The sequence below is a fragment of the Engraulis encrasicolus genome, chromosome 2 (assembly GCF_034702125.1).
Source record: "Engraulis encrasicolus isolate BLACKSEA-1 chromosome 2, IST_EnEncr_1.0, whole genome shotgun sequence".
Lineage (NCBI taxonomy): Eukaryota > Metazoa > Chordata > Actinopteri > Clupeiformes > Engraulidae > Engraulis > Engraulis encrasicolus.
In genome coordinates, this window is record NC_085858.1 from 1622501 (window position 1) to 1640000 (window position 17500).

The 17500-nt window shown below is 45.3% G+C and overlaps 2 protein-coding genes across 2 annotated transcripts in view; one reads left to right on the forward strand and one right to left on the reverse strand.

The window, feature by feature from the left end:
* The window catches only part of trim65 (tripartite motif containing 65), a 12850-nt gene extending 90 nt beyond the window's left edge, over positions 1 to 12760 (reverse strand). The window contains exons 1-8 of the mRNA XM_063219531.1: positions 12687 to 12760; positions 11720 to 12153; positions 11373 to 11468; positions 7323 to 7553; positions 5735 to 5924; positions 5270 to 5359; positions 4284 to 4474; positions 1 to 1962 (exon numbers count right to left, since the gene is read on the reverse strand). The exon at positions 1 to 1962 is cut by the window's left edge and continues 90 nt beyond it. Coding sequence (XP_063075601.1) covers positions 1588 to 1962; positions 4284 to 4474; positions 5270 to 5359; positions 5735 to 5924; positions 7323 to 7553; positions 11373 to 11468; positions 11720 to 12130 — 1584 coding nt within the window. The 5' untranslated portion in view covers positions 12131 to 12153; positions 12687 to 12760 and the 3' untranslated portion in view covers positions 1 to 1587. The remainder of the gene's footprint in view (positions 1963 to 4283; positions 4475 to 5269; positions 5360 to 5734; positions 5925 to 7322; positions 7554 to 11372; positions 11469 to 11719; positions 12154 to 12686) is intronic.
* The window catches only part of mrpl38 (mitochondrial ribosomal protein L38), a 12108-nt gene continuing 7335 nt past the window's right edge, over positions 12728 to 17500 (forward strand). Inside the window, exons 1-3 of the mRNA XM_063219545.1 lie at positions 12728 to 12867; positions 13101 to 13289; positions 15636 to 15767. Coding sequence (XP_063075615.1) covers positions 12729 to 12867; positions 13101 to 13289; positions 15636 to 15767 — 460 coding nt within the window. The 5' untranslated portion in view covers position 12728. The remainder of the gene's footprint in view (positions 12868 to 13100; positions 13290 to 15635; positions 15768 to 17500) is intronic.

Sequence of the window (17500 nt, forward strand, 5' to 3'; positions counted from 1 at the left end):
TCCAGGGAGTCAACACTGTACAGTCGTGTGGAGCAGAACACACTATTGGAGAAGGAGAAAGGAATGATTGGGACAAATTCCAGCATATTTTGTACGATTCTGTGTGCATGTGTGTGTGTGCGCTCGTGCGAGTGTGTATGAACAGTTCTGTATCGGTATGGATGGTTCTATTTGTGTGTGTGTGTGTGTGTTTCACAAGTCACTGTCTCATAGCTGATGCTCTCAAGTGCAATGTTGTTCTGCCCCCAGAAAATAAAGAAAAGGCAAAGAAATGTCGGGTGCGAACAAAAAAGGAGCGCTGAGGGGTTATACGGTAGATAGGTTTCGTGCCAACTTAAAGAAAGTGTCGGGGGATGACACAGGTGGGTTTCGTACCAAGTTACTGGTTTCGTGCCAACACAAAGGAGTGCTGGGAGTTACAGACAGGTTTTGTGCCAGTGTAAATGAGTGCCAGGGGGGCGTAAACAGGGGGTTCAAGTGCCAACATACAGTACAGTATGTACGTAAAGGAGTGCCAATCGTACCTCAGGAGGGAACGGGCATGGAGATGCTAATACTGCTTGAGATATGAGATGGTGAATGGAAACATGAGACTGTGGATGTTTCAACAGGAGATTGTGGATGTTTCAACAGGAGATTGTGGATGTTTCAACAGGAGATTGTGGATGTTTCAACAGGAGATTGTGGAGGTTTCTCATGTTTGTTTGAATCCGTGTGTGTATGTTTGATATGGTGAATGTCCTCAATGGAGACATGAGATTGTGGATGTTTTTTCCAACAGGAGATTGTGGATGTTTCAACAGGAGATTGTGTTTCTATTGTTTGCTTGTTTGTTTGTACGTATGTTTGTTTATGTTTGAGATTGTGAATGTCCTCAATGGAGACCCAAGATTGAGTTTGTCCTCAAGAGTTCACATGTCATTACATATGCTTGTCTTTTTCTCATTGTGGTTGCTATGCAGAGATTGTCTTTTCTCTACCAGAAGATGTGGGATTGCGTTTTAGCAGGAGACATGAGATTGTGTATGTTTCAGGAGATGTGCATGTTGTATTGTACCGGTATGTATTGTTGAGGTTGGTACAGCTGGGTTTTTTTTTCTTTTTTGTGAATGTATGTTTTTTTTTTTTAACAATTCACAGTTGCGATGCACAATATCCCTTTTTTTTCTTGTGCTGGGATTAGCACAAGTGTGTGTGTGTGTGTGTGTGTGTGTGTTCAGAAACGATTGTCTTTCAGACACCTCAGTCCAAAACCAGGGGTAAGAAGTCTTTGTTGTGTAGTGTGGTGTGATTTGTCCTTCTCATCACCCCCAGTCAGGGCACACCTGACCCCTCAGGATTAAAGTTCCCCCCGCCCCCCCAAAATCTGATCCCTTCCCATCCCATGCCCAGGGGAACAGTTCTGATGACAAGTCTGATGCCCACCTTCAACCTGGCGTGACACCACCCTCAATCTCATGCCCATGTCATGGTGTACACAATGTAGCAACCCCACCCACCCACCATCTGATGCCCATGTCAGGGTGTGACATCACTCCCTCCCCAAACCCGCTTGGTATGACGCCGCCCCCCAATCTCGTGCCCGTGTCAGGGTGTGCACAGCGTGACGCTGACTCCCTCCCCAATCCAGCAGGCGGGGAACAGTTCGTGTGTGAAGGCGCAGTGGAAGGCGTGCAGCCTGCTCTGGCCCTCCCCGTAGTACGTCAGCGTGCCTGCCTCGTAGTCCAGCAGCATGCCCACGCGCACCGGCTGCGGAGAGTGGCCAGCACTGCCCCCTGCTGGCGCGGAGGGCACCATGCCCGAGACGGTCTCCCGGCGGCCGGCGTGCCAGGCGCTGAGTTGCCGCTCGTCCAGCTGCAGGCTCCAGGAGAGGGCGTTCATGCCCACCATGCTCTGGCGGCCCTTCTCCTTACGAGGAATCGACTGGTACGTCACCCCCAGGTACGCCCACGGCTTAGATACCTGAGAGTAGACAGAGGAAGAGAGGAAAGGGTTAAAAGTCATGCCTGTCAGAGGAAGCGAGGAAAGGCTTAAAAGTCATGCCCAGGTACACCCACGGCTTAGACACCTGCCAGGAAACAGAGGAAAGAGTTAAAGCGTCATGCCCGTCAGAGTAAGAGAGGAAATGATTAAAGTTTAAACACCATGCTCAGGTACGCCCACGGCTTGGACATCTGCCAGGAAAGGAGGAAAGGTTAAAAGTCAAGAAAAGATTGTCTCAGCGAGTAAGAAAAGTTTAACTCCATCCACCCAATGCAAAGAAGTGTGCTAAAGTTCAGTCTCCTAAGGGGGCATTGTCGTCTTCTCTTTCTGTGGCGTTTAGTGGCAGCTTGCATAAGATGTGCGCTACCGCCATCTACAGTGCTAAGGGAACTACATTTTTTCTCAACCTAAAGACTCCTAATGTGGTCTCCTAATGGGAACTCTACACCAACCCGACTGTTGGTGATTGTCGCGCATTGGGTACAGTTGAGACAGAGTTGGCTTGGAGTGTCTCCATACGTCTGGCGGAGTTTGAGAACGTTGGTGGTCGTGGGCCTCCGTCGGGAGACTTTAAGGGTGCATCCCAATATGTGACCTTGCCTCCTCCACTTGTGCTTGTCTCCTCGTCCCGCCTCCTGGCCCCTCCTCCGTAGAGAAAACGATAAAGTTTCCCAGCTGTCAGCCTCGCCACAACAACTTTTGAGGGACTGTTTTTCATTCACCATCCCAATTGCAAATGAGAAAAAGACTTTACAATTGAGCTTTTGCAAGATATTGAAATATAATGCTGTTGTCAGTGATGTCATCATGACGAGAAGCAAGTGGAGGAGGCAAGTGGAGGAGGCAAGTGGAGGAGGCAAGGTCGCATATTAAAACGCACTCTCAGTGTATTCAGCTGGGTTGAGGACCACGTCGGTGGTCTGTCTCCATGCCGGACTCTGATTGGTTTGTGCTAACTGAGCAGGAGGTGGGAGGGCATTTTTGTAGGCCTAAGCTAGTAGCAAACTCACAAACTTGAGTTTCAGAACAGGCTTGATGCTGATCACTGTACTAGACGCTTCGTCTTGGAGCGAAGAAAAAAGAAAGTATTCAGTGTCTATTGAACTTTCTGCGTTCATTTACAAAAGGTTTTCCTGCCTTACACCTGCACCTGTGCACTCTCGTGTACTTTCAACGTCAGCTACGTTGTAAATGTTTTGCTACTCATAATTATATTAACAGAAATAATGACAATATAACAACTGTATTGATATAGTCCACGGCTTGAACACCTCCAAGGAAAATGGCAAAAGAAACATCACCTTCATTGGTAATTTTTGGATACTCATAACCAGGGCTTTGAACCGGTTCAAGGAACAAAAACGGAAACCAGGAACTTTTTGTATTTTACAGGGAACAGAAACGAAACCGGAAACGTTATTATTTTTTATGTTCTGGAACAGAAACACTGATTTAAAAATATTGGTAACCGGTTAATACCGTTCCTCAAAAAAAAAAGTTTTTTTTTTCCTGCGCACGTTACCATGACGGCTGAGGTTCACGTCCTGTGTGACATCAGACATTCTCTGACTGAATGGAGAGAGAGCTATGGATTACAAAGTCTCCACTACACATCTTAAATAAGAGAAACCACTGTCATACAAAAGGGCAGAGTTTCCATTGCATCATTGTAAGATATTGCAGAGAAGCACGTGTAAAGCGCACCGAGAATATTCAATGTTATTGGGCATCCATGGCCGCTTCAAATATGCACAAACTCACAATGTCCATCATAGCGCTCCCCGTGACCCAAGTCAGCATGGAGTGCGCATTTTCATCATTGAGGTTTATTCTCCGCTTAGGTCGTCCCTGAATGACAAAATTCTGGAGGATATTCTTTTCATCCGCTTGAATAAACAGTTTGGAAGTAGGCTGACTCATTTGCACTTCCGTCTTTCTTGGTTAATTAACGTCAGTTAGGCCTATTGGGAGTAATCAGCTGACAGGAACGAAATTAACCGTTCCGGGAACAATATTTTTTTGTTCTAACCGGTTTGGGAACGTCAATTTATTGGTGGAACTCATAACCGGAAACGTTATAATTCCGTTTCTGTTCGGAACGGAACGTTTCAGAAAAAATAATGGTTCAAAGCCCTGCTCATAACTACAATAATAACAGAGATAATAACAATAATACGGAAGAAAGACAAAAGTTAACATGGAAAACAGAAAGTTGTAGGGGCACTACGACAATTACCACTACTACTACTACTACTACTACGATTATTTCTACTCCTAAATATAATAACAATAATGTCTACCTCCAGTTCCCAGTAGTGGCGCCCCCTGGCGAATCCCTCATGGCACAGCACCTGCCAGGTGTGGTCGAAGCGAGCCTTGTCGGCCGGCACGGGCCGCGGCCCCGACGTCAGGTGCTCCGCACGACGGTTGCTATGCGACAGCTGCAGGTTAGAGTTGGCCGTGCGCGGGTCAAAGGTCAAAGAGCAGCGATCTGCGGAGAGGAGAAGCAGGAAGTACAGTACAGTCTAATACAATATAATATAAAGCAGCTGTCTGCAAAAGAGGAGAAGCAGGAAGTACAGTATAATATAATATAATATAATATAATATAATATAATATAATATAATATAATATAATATAATATAACTATGGTCTTCGGAGAGGACAACCAGGAAGTATAATACAATGTATTTTAATGTAATGTAATGTAATGTAATATATAGAAGCGGTCTGCAGAGAGGAGAAGCAGGAAGTATATCACATGATATGATATAATCAGAAAAACTCAATACAATGATCAGACACAAAAGCAATATTAGCGTTTAGAGGCAGCGTTTTAGACCATGACATTCAAAAAAAGCAAATAGATAATCAGATTCTGGCATTTTTTTCTCCCTCACGTCAAGGGATGCCTGACATCGGTCACTGTCCACGGCTGAGGGTTCTGAAATCCCAAACAGCTTTAGAGTAGAAGCCGTTTGGGATTTCAGAACCCTCAGCCGTGGACAGTGACCGATGTCAGGCATCCCTTGACATGAGGGAGAAAAAAAATGCCAGAATCTGATTATCTATTTGCTTTTTTTGAAGTTCTACTGATTGCGCTGTCCGTGCTGATGTGTGCCTCTCCAAAGGATCACATCATTTTAACCAGTAGCGAGAAAGATATGAGGCTCACACTCAATGAGCCCCCTGGCAGTAACCATATAACACCATATTGATATGTCTGGTATAACCATACAGTACACCAGACATATTAATCTCATAGATATGAGAAATCTGACTTACACTCGCTGAGCCCCTCTCTGCGTCCGGGGTAAGAGGGGGTGGCAGGACTTGGCACCACAGCCAGGGTCGGCTTCTTATCCTGGGGGGAGCCTGCAGGGGGGGCATGAGCACTATAGGTTACAACAGTTACAATAGGGAACACCTAACATGGACAACAGCAGCTATACTCAGAGCAGGGGGAGAGACCTTGGACAACAGTTATACTGGCAGCACAGAGAGTCTTGCTCTTCTCTTCTTTTCTGCACTCGTCCCACTTTCTTTCTCTCTTTGTTCCCTCTCTCCTTTGCACATTCTTTTGAAATGTCAGAGACCAAAGAGCCTCCCTCTCTCTCTCTCTCTCTCTCTCTCTCTCTCTCTCTCTCTCTCTCTCTCTCTCTCTCTCTCTCTCTCTCTCTCTCTCTCTCTCTCTCTCTCTCTCTCTCTCTCTCTCTCTCTCTCTCTCTCTCTCTCTCATATCATACCCACCCTCTTTGTCCTGTGCGATGGCGGTATCCATGGCCTTGACCAGGTCCTCCAGCACCAGTCTGGAGATCTTGTTGAGTATGTCCATGACGCCGCTGAGTCTCTCCTGTAGATGGACAGAGGGGTCCAAAGAGGGCTCATGCACCACCGCCACCTCTGCATGCCGAGAGTCACGCGCCAGCTCACGAGTACCCTAAACACACACACACACACACACACACACACACACACACACACACACACACACACACACACACACACACACACACACACACACACACACACACACACACACACACACACACACACACACACAAATCATTTTGAGAAAACAATCCAGAAAGAAATAAAAGAAATCAAGAAATAAAATGTGTACTTAATTAACTTCCTTCATTTATGACATAAAACGGTCAGCCCCCGAGTACTCTGCAGACACACACACACCAGGCACAACAGATACAGAGTCCTTAATCAATTCCTTAATCGTTTTTTTTTTAATCATGAGGTCTCTCAATATTGTAGTAGCCTACTGAATATGAATACCCTACTGAGGAGGCTGTTTCTAAAGTAATATGACTGATGGGTTCTCATTCTCATGCGGGCAGGATGTCAGCCTCTGTCGTAATTAAAAGAAAAATAGCAAACCGATATTACGACCACACCATGCCGCCCTGAGAGTCTGAGAGAGACGAAAAACAGGGGCATGTGACAGGACACACAAACATGATAATGCACACACAAGCAAACAAAATAGCTAAGTGCGTATGTGTGTGTGTGTCTCTGACCAGCATTGTCATACTGTTGGAGAGCATGTGGAAACGACATACACACTCTCACACACACTTTGTGTGACTAACCTGTATGAGCCTGCTGTCTTATGTTAACACACACACACACACACACACACACACACACACACACACACACACACACACACACACACACACACACACACACACACACACACACACACACACACACACACACACACACACAGAGAAACATGCACACAAACACACTCACACTAACCTGTTTGAGCTTGGTATCTAGACACATACACATACACTCACAGAGCTGCATGGGCAGAGACACGCACACGCACACACACACACACACACACACACACACACACACACACACACACACACACACACACACACACACACACACACACACACACACACACACACACACACACACAAATGAATGGATGAGTGGGTTGTCCAGTAGAGTTCTGCACATGCAGACACACACACACACACACACGCACGCACGCACGCACGCACACACACACACACACACTGATCAATCTGGGGTTGAAGTGCACACACACAAACACAGACAAACAAATCCACATGAGCTTGGTGTCTGGTAGTGTCCTGTTGCTCTGTGTCACTGACAATGACACACACATCTACCGACACAGTACCCTACACCTACACAGTCCCACACAACTCCACACACACACACACACACACACACACACACACACACACACACACACACACACACACACACACACACACACACACACACACACACACACACACACACACACACACACACACACACACACACACACACTCCCCACCTGTATGAGTTTGGTGTCTGGCAGGCTCCTGAGTGTGGAGGTGTGTTCGTGGCTCTGCTGTAGCCTGTGCTGTTGGTCCTCCAGCGAGGCCAGCTGTGCCTGCGCCTGGCCGATGACGGCCTCCTGTTCCTGGGCCACGTAGCTCCGCAGCGCCTGCTGCTTCTCCTCCAGCACCTTCACCAGTGCATCGAACCGAGAGTCCATCACCTGCGCCGTCTGCTGGTAGGACAACTGGGGAAAGAATACACACACACACACTAGACCTATGATTTTTGGCCCAGGCCCGAGCCCGAACCCGAACCCGAGCCAATTTCGGGTCGGGTCGGGCCTGAAATGTCACTCATTACGTTCGGGTAGGGTCGGGTTCGGCTTCTCTATCGTTGACAGTTTTTTTTTTTTTTTAAATAAATAAATAGGCTATGTAGGCTGTGCGTTAATAATATTCCACGTCAGTTGATAATCCAGCAGTGCAGTGCCTGCTGCTAGAATGCACGCGCTTTCCCTCGCCTCTCCCTCCCATCACAGTGCGCTGAGGCATTTCGGCCGTGTTTTGGCCACGAGAGACGCGTGGTCTGCAAAAAACAGAGGTCGCCTCATCAACCCGACACTAAAGCTACGTTTCCACCAAGCAGTACGGTACAGTACGGTTCATTATCTGCCAGTTTGGTACGGAATGCTTTTGGTGCGGTTCGGTACAGTTGTGTCTCCACCGCAAAAGGGACTATAATCAGCAAGAGGCGCGTGACAGCCAGCGCTCGGCTGACACATCGAACACAGACAGCGAGCGGTTAGTTTTGTTGAGCGACAGCAATGGAGGCTTTTTTGTTTTCATATTAGTTACACACGTGGCTGCTTATTACACCAAACTTGGCGTAACCTCTGGTAGATTCACAGTAAAATCCCTTTTTTTCTGCGCTGCTCCAGCTGCTGTGGAGTAAGTTGCGTGTGAGTTGCCAGGCAACCAGTCTGTCGCTTACTTCCCCGCTTTCCGAGACGAGACCAAAGAAGGTGGATCTATCATGCTTTAGTTTCACCATCACCATCACTTGAAAAGCCATGAAAAAGATGCGTAAGGTAGTTTAGTTGTGAATTTAAGGGCTTTGATTTGTTATCATAGATCACCCCTCCTTATAAATAAAATTTGAAATTTCGGGCTTCCCTCGGGCTCGGGCCAACACATCCAATAATTAGTCGGCCTCGGGCCGGGCCCGGCCCAATTCCCATGGGCCCATGTCGGTTCGGGCTTGGATTTTTTTACCCGTTCTTACCTCTGACACACACACACACACACACACACACACACACACACACACACACACACACACACACACACACACACACACACACACACACACACACACACACACACACACACACACACAGAAGACACACATGCATGCACGCATCCATGCGCACACACAGACAAAGAGGACACACGCGCACACCAGGGCTTGACATTAACTTTTTCGCTTGCTGGCCACTGTGGCTAGTAGTTTTCCCGAGTCACTAGCCATCCAGCTATTCTACTAGCCACAATTATTTTATCATGTCACTGTACATTCAATGTTCATAAGGGTTGGAGCAGGCGTCACCCAACAGTTTTTCTCTTTCAAGGTTGCTGACCAAAATATTGTAAAACTGAAAAATGAAAAAAGGTCGCACCATGCATAGGTTTCTTTATTACATATATGTAATAAATAAACATGTATACATGCAATAAAGAAACCTATGCATGGTGCGACCTTTTTTCATTTTTCAACTGTACATTTAATCTCAGAAGATGAGGTGCAACAAAAATATGAGTGCATGGGTTTCTGCATGGAAATAAAACAAACAAATAGAAATTGAGTAACTGAGCTTTTCCTTGAACTGAAATACCATTAATTGATACTCTAGGGGCAAAGTGCAGACTATACTGTGTATGCTATTCTGACATGTCATACCATAGAATAAGATACCTGCCAAATTGGCTAGTGACACTGAAATTGTTACCAGACACGGACAAGTTTTACCAGCATTTGGCCGGTTGGCAGGTACCAGTGTCAAGCCCTGGCGCACACACATACACATGTGAGAAACATACTGTGTGTGTGTATTCTGACAGAAACCAGAGTGTGATGGTACGACACCTGGGGAATTCCATTTTCTACTTTCAATGTTGTTTCGTCTTCCTCAGAGTCAAGATGAGGTCAGAGTCATATTGACTTTGAGGAGGACATAACAACATCAAAACGTCAGGCTTGGCACTGCTCAAAGTTGACTTTTCTTTTCCCTAAGGGAAAAGAACACTCCTGTACCATACACATCATACACACACCTACACAACAACAACAGCAGCACTCTTATGAGGAATAGCCATGTAGTCCACCCACCCACATAACAACACACCTGTATGTCCCATCACACACACACCTGGCCTGAGCCAACATACACCATCGACATACTGTGTCATTCTTTTTTGACATGGACATAGTTCAGTGTCCTCTTCACATTACGGTAAGCGTACCCATTAAGCCCACCAAAATCTAAATTTCTTTATTTTTCAATCATTTTCACACAATTTTTTTGTGAAATGATTTCTTAAATAGTAAGATTTACCTCTCTTTTCAATGTTTAACACTGAATTGATGAATATTTCAAAGTACAATATGAAGATTTTTTACGAGAAAAGTGAAAAGTCTGAATGGGCTTAAATGGTACCTTTGGTACCATTTAAGCCCACTTGTTATTTCTCTATCAAAATACCTGGTGAGGTGTGTGAGTTGAGTTTAAACAGTGTAGCCTACATGGCATAAATGGTTTCAGATCAAAATATTCTTCCAAAATGTAAGATTTGCTAAAAAAAATAATGCATAAAACCTAATTAAACATTACAGCATCTCTTACTTCATATACTTCATAAAATTCTTCATCCAAACAGAGAAATTTATTTTTTCTTATTGATTATTGTTAGTTCATTACATTACGCCTTTTTGACCTACTACTTCAGATTGTACAGCACTTTTTATGTCCCTCAAAGGCATTTTTCATTAGCATGCATGCCAACTTGCATGCATTTCAATGGGGTGTACCATTTAAGCCCACCTTGTACCCATTAAGCCCGCCCATACAAAAAGCTATTTTATGGAAATAATCAACTCCACAAAAACATTTCATGATGCATTTCTTTAAAGATCAATGCCAAACAAACTGGAATATGCTTAGAATTCATACCTAACCACCTTAAGTCTTACGGTAGAGTAAGATAAAGATGGTGTGTGGTTGTATCAAGAGAATATCTGCGTTTGCTCGCTCATAAAACACATCTTTCCATTTGAAGGGAAATGCTATAATTTAGTAAAACACTGCATGTATATATATAAAAATCATTACATTTACCTCTTAGTTCACTAAATATGAAAGTATTTTCAAAATATTTTACTTAAACTAGCTGAAATTCTATGATTTCTGACATGTCCCAAAACAGCAAAGTTTTGAGGCAACTTCTTGTCAGTAGTCCTGAGACTGGGTTCACTTGGACGGGGATAACTCGATGATAAAAAATGTGATTTGTTTGCAATAAAAAACATTTTGTCAGTTACTAAACCCTTTAATTGGATAGGGTGATGAACAACAAAATTCACCTTTTCCCTTTCTTTAAATTGACCTCAAAGTTGAAAGTGGGCTTAAAGGGTACATGGGCTTAATGGGTACGCTTACCTTACACTTAGCTGACGCTTTTATCCAAATCGACTTACAGTTATTTACAGGGTATTGGTTACAGTCCCTGGTGAGGCAGTGTGGGGTTAGATGCCTTGCTCAAGGGCACTTCAGCCATGGAAGGAACTGTTTGGAGAGGTAAGGGTGGGATTTGAACCAACCACCCTCCGATCTTAAGACCATTTCCCTAACCATTGGGCCACAGAACTTCTCTCTTGCTCTCGCTCTCGCTCTCTCTCTCACTCACACACAGACACAGACAGACAGACAGACACAGACAGACAGACACACACACACACACACACACACACACACACACACACACACACACACACACACACACACACACACCTGTGCAGAGGCGATGTTGTCCTGAAGCTTCTGCATGCTCCTCTCCGTCTCGTCCATCTGTCTTTTGATGTCAACTTGCTTCTTATTCAGTAGTGTCTGCCAAACAAAATAACGAAATACACCAGTGTACACTTTACACTGTGAGTCTTCACAGAAGTTCAAGCAACATCACTGCGTTGTCATGTATTTTATACACCAGTTGCACGGCACAAAAGCTTACAGTAAACACTGCTAAAACTCCAGCCCTGTGTAGGTAACTTCTCACCAGCTATTACATGGCAGTTTGTTTAATAATTAATGATAGAAGAGAAGCACAGCAGATTATGTTTTTGTTTTTGTTTGTTTACCTCTCGGTTTTTCCTCTCCTCCTCCACTAGCACTTGGTCATGGCTCTTGCAGGCGGTGATGGAACATTCGTAACACACACATATCCCTTCCGACCTGCAGTAGATGACCAGCGGCTTGGAGTGCCGAGTGCAGAGCTCTCTCTCCGGCTCCGGTTCCACTAACCTGGATACCGGATGCACCTCTCTGGACACCGTGGCTTCTGTCAACAGGGACAGGGAGTAATTCCTCTTCAGCAGTGGCCTGTTCGGAAACTGCTCCTTGCAGATCGGACACTGTGGGCTGACGCTCTGCGCCCTGGTGTCCCAGAAATTAGTGATGCAGTCCTTACAGAAGGTGTGTCCGCAAGGTATGGTCACGGGCACTCGGAACTTTTCTATGCAGATGGCGCAGTTCAGATTCTCAGAATCCATTCCCCACGGATACTCATTGAATTCTGAATTGGGGAAAATAACGTGACATTAGACAATCAATCTGGTGACATGAAAAATGGAGGGCAGCGTTGTGGTTTTAATTAATAATGCACACGGAGCCAAGAGTAATCCAAACACTACTTAATCCTCTTTGAGCACACCACTTCATTGACTGACAGCCTGGCATTGATTGTTTTTGATTTTAGGCTCAGAATGTCAAAATCCAGCCACTATTGATTTCACAATGTACTGACGTTGCTACAACATGAATTCACATATAATCGCTAAAATATACACAGGACTGGTTGGGCGCTTATCTGATATTATCTCACACAGATTTTCGGAATTCATCTCATGAAAAGATTAATGACAATGTTGTGATCCTCTCCATCGGTAGCTAACCATCTAGCTTAGCTATGATTTATTAGTCATCATCTGAGGCAATCAATTCCCACGAACAATCACTGACAGTCAGATACAATATTGCTTTTCGAATTACACAAATTCAACCGCACACAAATCGCATTTTTCTCTTTCTGAAGCTAAATTCACTCACAAGAGACTGAATGGCATCTGGTGTTGTTGGTTGTATCCCGACATGCGCTTCGGCGAAATGACGTTGCTTCCGTTTGTCTCTGAGGTACAATCCAACATGGCGGCGCTCTGTCGGAGGGCACTCCTCATAACAGGAGAGAAAATTGGAGTAAATATTAGTGCTAGAGGACTGGGAACCAGTGGTATGTACTGTCAGAAATGGTCTCGCTCATGCTGTGTACTGTGTCTTTCAATAGGGTGTTTTACTTGTCATTTTAAGTGAATTCTTGGTACGCATGGGCATGGGCTTTGGATCTGTCATATTTAGCCGACCTGATGCAGATATGCTTTAAAATGAAAAACAAGCAAATCGAGTTTCGTGTATGAGTATTGTCATTCAGTCCTCGTCTGATGCTTGTTGTGTTTTGAATGGCAGCCTCTTTGTGTCGCCGTGCCCCACCGTTGGGTCCTTTGCCAAATGAAGACATCGATGTGACAGACCTGGAGGCTCTGGAGAAGTATGGGAGCTACCCACGGTACGTCAGGAACGCACAGGAGGCCAGCAAGAAGACCCATTGGTGGAGGACTTACAAGGAGTACATGGACGCCGCAAACCCGGAGAAAGGCGAGCCATTTACTTTCATCATCATCTTCATCGTCTTGATGTCTGTCCAGTAGGCCCTATGATATATTTTGTCTACATATTGGCTGTGAGTTGTGATGGAGGTGAAACACATTTCGCCTTGCTTGGGGACAAGAAAGGCTATCCATATATCTATCATCACCAGGCAATCTGCACTTGACACTGAACGTCAATGGCAGGAAGGACGTAAGGCCAGCCCGAACAGTCACAAATGCCATGTTGCAGATCTGTGTAACTTTCTTTCGGAATTGTGACAATAACTTTTAATATGACAATTACCACTTACAGTGCTGGCCAAAAGTAGAGTAGTAGAGTAGAGTAGAGAAACTTTATCGATCCCCAGGGTGAAATTCAGGTGTCAAGTAGCTACATAAAAACAAACACAGACACAGACACAGACACACAGACACACACACACACATGCCAAGAGGTTCCAGATCTGGGCCAGCTCTGGCATCTCAGGCAGTCCAATCCCCAATAATGATGTCCTTCTTAGTGTCCTTCTGTATACTGTTAAACAGTTGAATGGCCCAAGGGACAAAGGACCTCCTTAGCCTGTCTGTCCTGCAGGTGAAAGCACGGAGTCTGTGACTGAACAGACTCAGTTGGTTAGTGAAGGTGGCGTTAAGGGGTGATGCTGATTGTCCATAATAGAGTCCAGTCTGCTCAGTGTTCTGCTCTCAGCTGTTGAGGTGAGTGACTGCAGCTCCATGCCCACCACTGACCCCGCCTTCCTCACCAGTCTGTCAAGGCGTCCAGCATCTCTCCTCCTAATGCTTCCACCCCAGCAAGTCACAGCGTAGAAGAGCACACTGGCCATGATAGACTGGTAGAACATAAGCAGAAGTTGGCTGCAGACATTGAAGGACCTCAGCCTTCTGAGGAAATAGAGCCTGCTTTGGCCTTTCCTGTAAAGTGCATCAGATGTGTGGACCAGTCCAGCTTATTGTCAAGGTGCACTCCTAAGTACTTGTAAGTACAGACAGTCTCCACATTATCTCCCCCAATAGAAACAGGCACCAAGGGCGGGGTGGAGCGCCTGAAATCGATCACCATTTCCTTGATTTTGGTGGTGTTCAGGTTCAGCTGTTTGTTTTGGCACCATCCTACAAAGTCATCCACCAGTCCCCTGTACTCCTTTTCCTGACCGTCTCTTATACACCCCACAATTGCAGTGTCGTCTGAGAACTTCTGCATGTGGCATGTCCCAGAATTGTAGCTGAAGTCAGTCGTATACAGGGTGAAGACTACGGGGGAGAGAACCGTTCCTTGTGGCGCTCCTGTGCTGCTAATAACTGTCTCCGATGTTATGTCACCCATCCTTACAAACTGGGGCCGCTCTGTGAAGTAATCAGTGATCCAGGTTACCAGGCTAGGCTGCACTCCAATCCGCACCAATTTAGCTCTCAGCAGCAGTGGTTGTATGGTGTTGAATGCGCTGGAGAAGTCAAAAACATGATTCTCACAGCACAGCCACCCTTATCCAAGTTAGCGTGTACCCTGTGAAGAAGGTACAGGATAGCATCCTCCACTCCCACGTTCTCTTGGTAGGCGAACTGCAGAGGATCCAGTGCGTGGCGTACCTGGGGTTTGAGAAAGTTGCGCAGCAGCACTCGTTCAAAAGTTTTCATTAGGTGTGAGGTAAAAAGTATTGGCACCCCTTCAATTCTGTCAGATAATACTCAATTTCTTCCAGAAAATGATTGCAATCACAAATGCTTTGTTATTAATATCTTCATTTGTTTGTCTTGCAATGAAAAAACACAAAAGAGAATGAAAAAAAAAGTCAAATGAATGACCATTTTACACAAAACTCCAAAAATGGGCCGGACAGAAGTATTGACACCCTCAGCCTAATACTTGGTAGCACAACCTTTAGACAAAATAACTGCGAACAACCACTTCTGATAACCATCAATGAGTTTCCTACAACGCTCAGCTGGAATTTTAGACCACCCTTGAGGTGATTTGAAGGGTACTTTCTCCACACTGCCATTTTGAGATCTCTCCATAGGTTTTCTATGGGATGTAGGGGTGGCCTCCTATATCATGCTGCAAAGTTTGTTGATAGTCTACAGACTTCATAATTCCATGCACACGGTCAAGCAGTCCAGTGCCAGAGGCAGCAAAGCAACCTCAAAACATCAGGGAAACTCTGCCATATTTGACTTTAGGGACCATGTTCTTTTCTTTGAAGGCCTCATTTATTTTTCCTCTAAAGAAAAGAACACAGTGGTTCTTGCTTTGTTTAATGATGAATGAATGAATGAATGAATTAACCAAGTTCATCTGTAATCTGAGCGAGTGCCTCTGTGTCTTCCCCTGCAGATGTAGAGTTGGTGGACATAGGGCTGCCTTTCAGGCGAGGGTCCCGCCTCCAGGAGGTCCGACAGAGGAACAAAGTGATGCGGGAGAACAAACTCAACCCCGAGCTGGAGAGAGCCACACGCCTGCGCACACGTATGTTCCTTTTTTTCTTGAAATAAAAGATATTTGTCATGGCATTTTGCCTATAATTAATGACAGGACGGCGAGAGAGGGACAAGAATTGAGTGGGTAGAGAGAGTCGAGGAAGGAGTGGCAAATGACCTCAAGCCAGAATCAAACCCGGGTAGCCGGCGTAGTGGCCCAGTGACCTACCGTTAGGCCATGGTAGGCCCACACACGTACGTACGTATCTTAACGCCATGGCAACCACGCTCCACATGCCTACACACATTTGTGTATCATACGTATCACCATGGGAACCACGCATGTATTTATCACACCATGGCAACCAAACTGAGACACTTATGTATCTTCATAACGCCATGGCAACCACACGGCTCCACATGCACACGTTTGCCTGCCAGGCTTAGGATACTTGTAGTTAAATGTACAAGGACGATGAGATAGAGAGAGAGAGAGAGAGAGCAGACTTAAGCCCAATTTATACTATACTGAGAAGTCAAATTATTGCAGATGCGTCAGAGATTTTTGCCTCCTGTCGCAGAGACTTTGCAAGTGTGCGTCTGTGTCTGTGAGCACTTTCTCACGTGAACCTTGGACAATTGACAATTGAGTCAACTGTTTGGTTTGCGTATTGTGCTATAATACATTTTGATTGATACAAGATGTGAAACTCCGTCTATGTGACAGTGTTGTGCAAACAAGCAACTCAAAACAGGGAGGGAAGGGAAGACACATTAGCAGACACGGAAAGCTTGAATTTTGTTTACAGATCCAACATGTCCACAGCAAATTCGAAATCAGCTCTCAAGATTTAGTTAGTAGGCCTTTTTGAAATAGTTTAATTCCACCTCACCTACAAGAAAATGATGTATACCACACTCTCTCTCACTGAAGTCATGCTAATATAGCGGTTTTATCATGTTATTATCTATGGCACTGCGTCCTTGTGTTGAAGAGGGATTATCCAGTTGATGGTTAACCACAGTGTGGAACCTGTAGTGTCCACTAGATGGCACACTCGTATCTCAGGAAACTACAGATGAGAAGCACTATACACGGTATAACTTCTTGCCCATTTCACTCCTCCACATTATAATATTTAGATGTGACCTAGATGTATCTCACACCTCCAAGACCCCTAGCCCTTTTTGTTAGAGGAGAGGGTATTACTTTTGATTGTAAAAGCTCTGCGGGCCGCATGTTGCCCCTGGGCCTTAGTTTGCCCACCTCTGGGGTAGATAGACGCCACTTTATGGTTTCTCCACTGACGATATGCAAGTGTCCAAAACATCAGCCAGAAAGGATGAGAACATTGTGGGCCTTGTGGGCCTGAATATCCACTCCATAACAGGGCATGTTTTGGTATTACCTCTCATTTCTGCCTATTGTCTGTTAAATTTGGTTGGTGAAGTTGGTGAAATAGATTCACAATCAGTGTTGCTTCCTTACTGGACAGGCTGATTTTACTGATGTGATTGACTTGGAAGTTATTGGAAGTTGCATTGTGCTGTTTTAGTGCTCCTTTTATTTTTTGAGCAGTGTACAAGAAAACTGAGAGCTGTGTAGAGGAGAACAGGGGAGCAGAAGGGCCCAGAAAGGGGAGCGAAAGGGGCGGGAGGGGCGGTGTGTGTGTGTGTGTGTGTGTGTGTGTGTGTGTGTGTGTGTGTGTGTGTGGGTGTGGGTGTGGGTGTGGGTGTTCAATTTCATGGTCCTGGGAATGCAGCCAGTCTTAAAACTGAAGG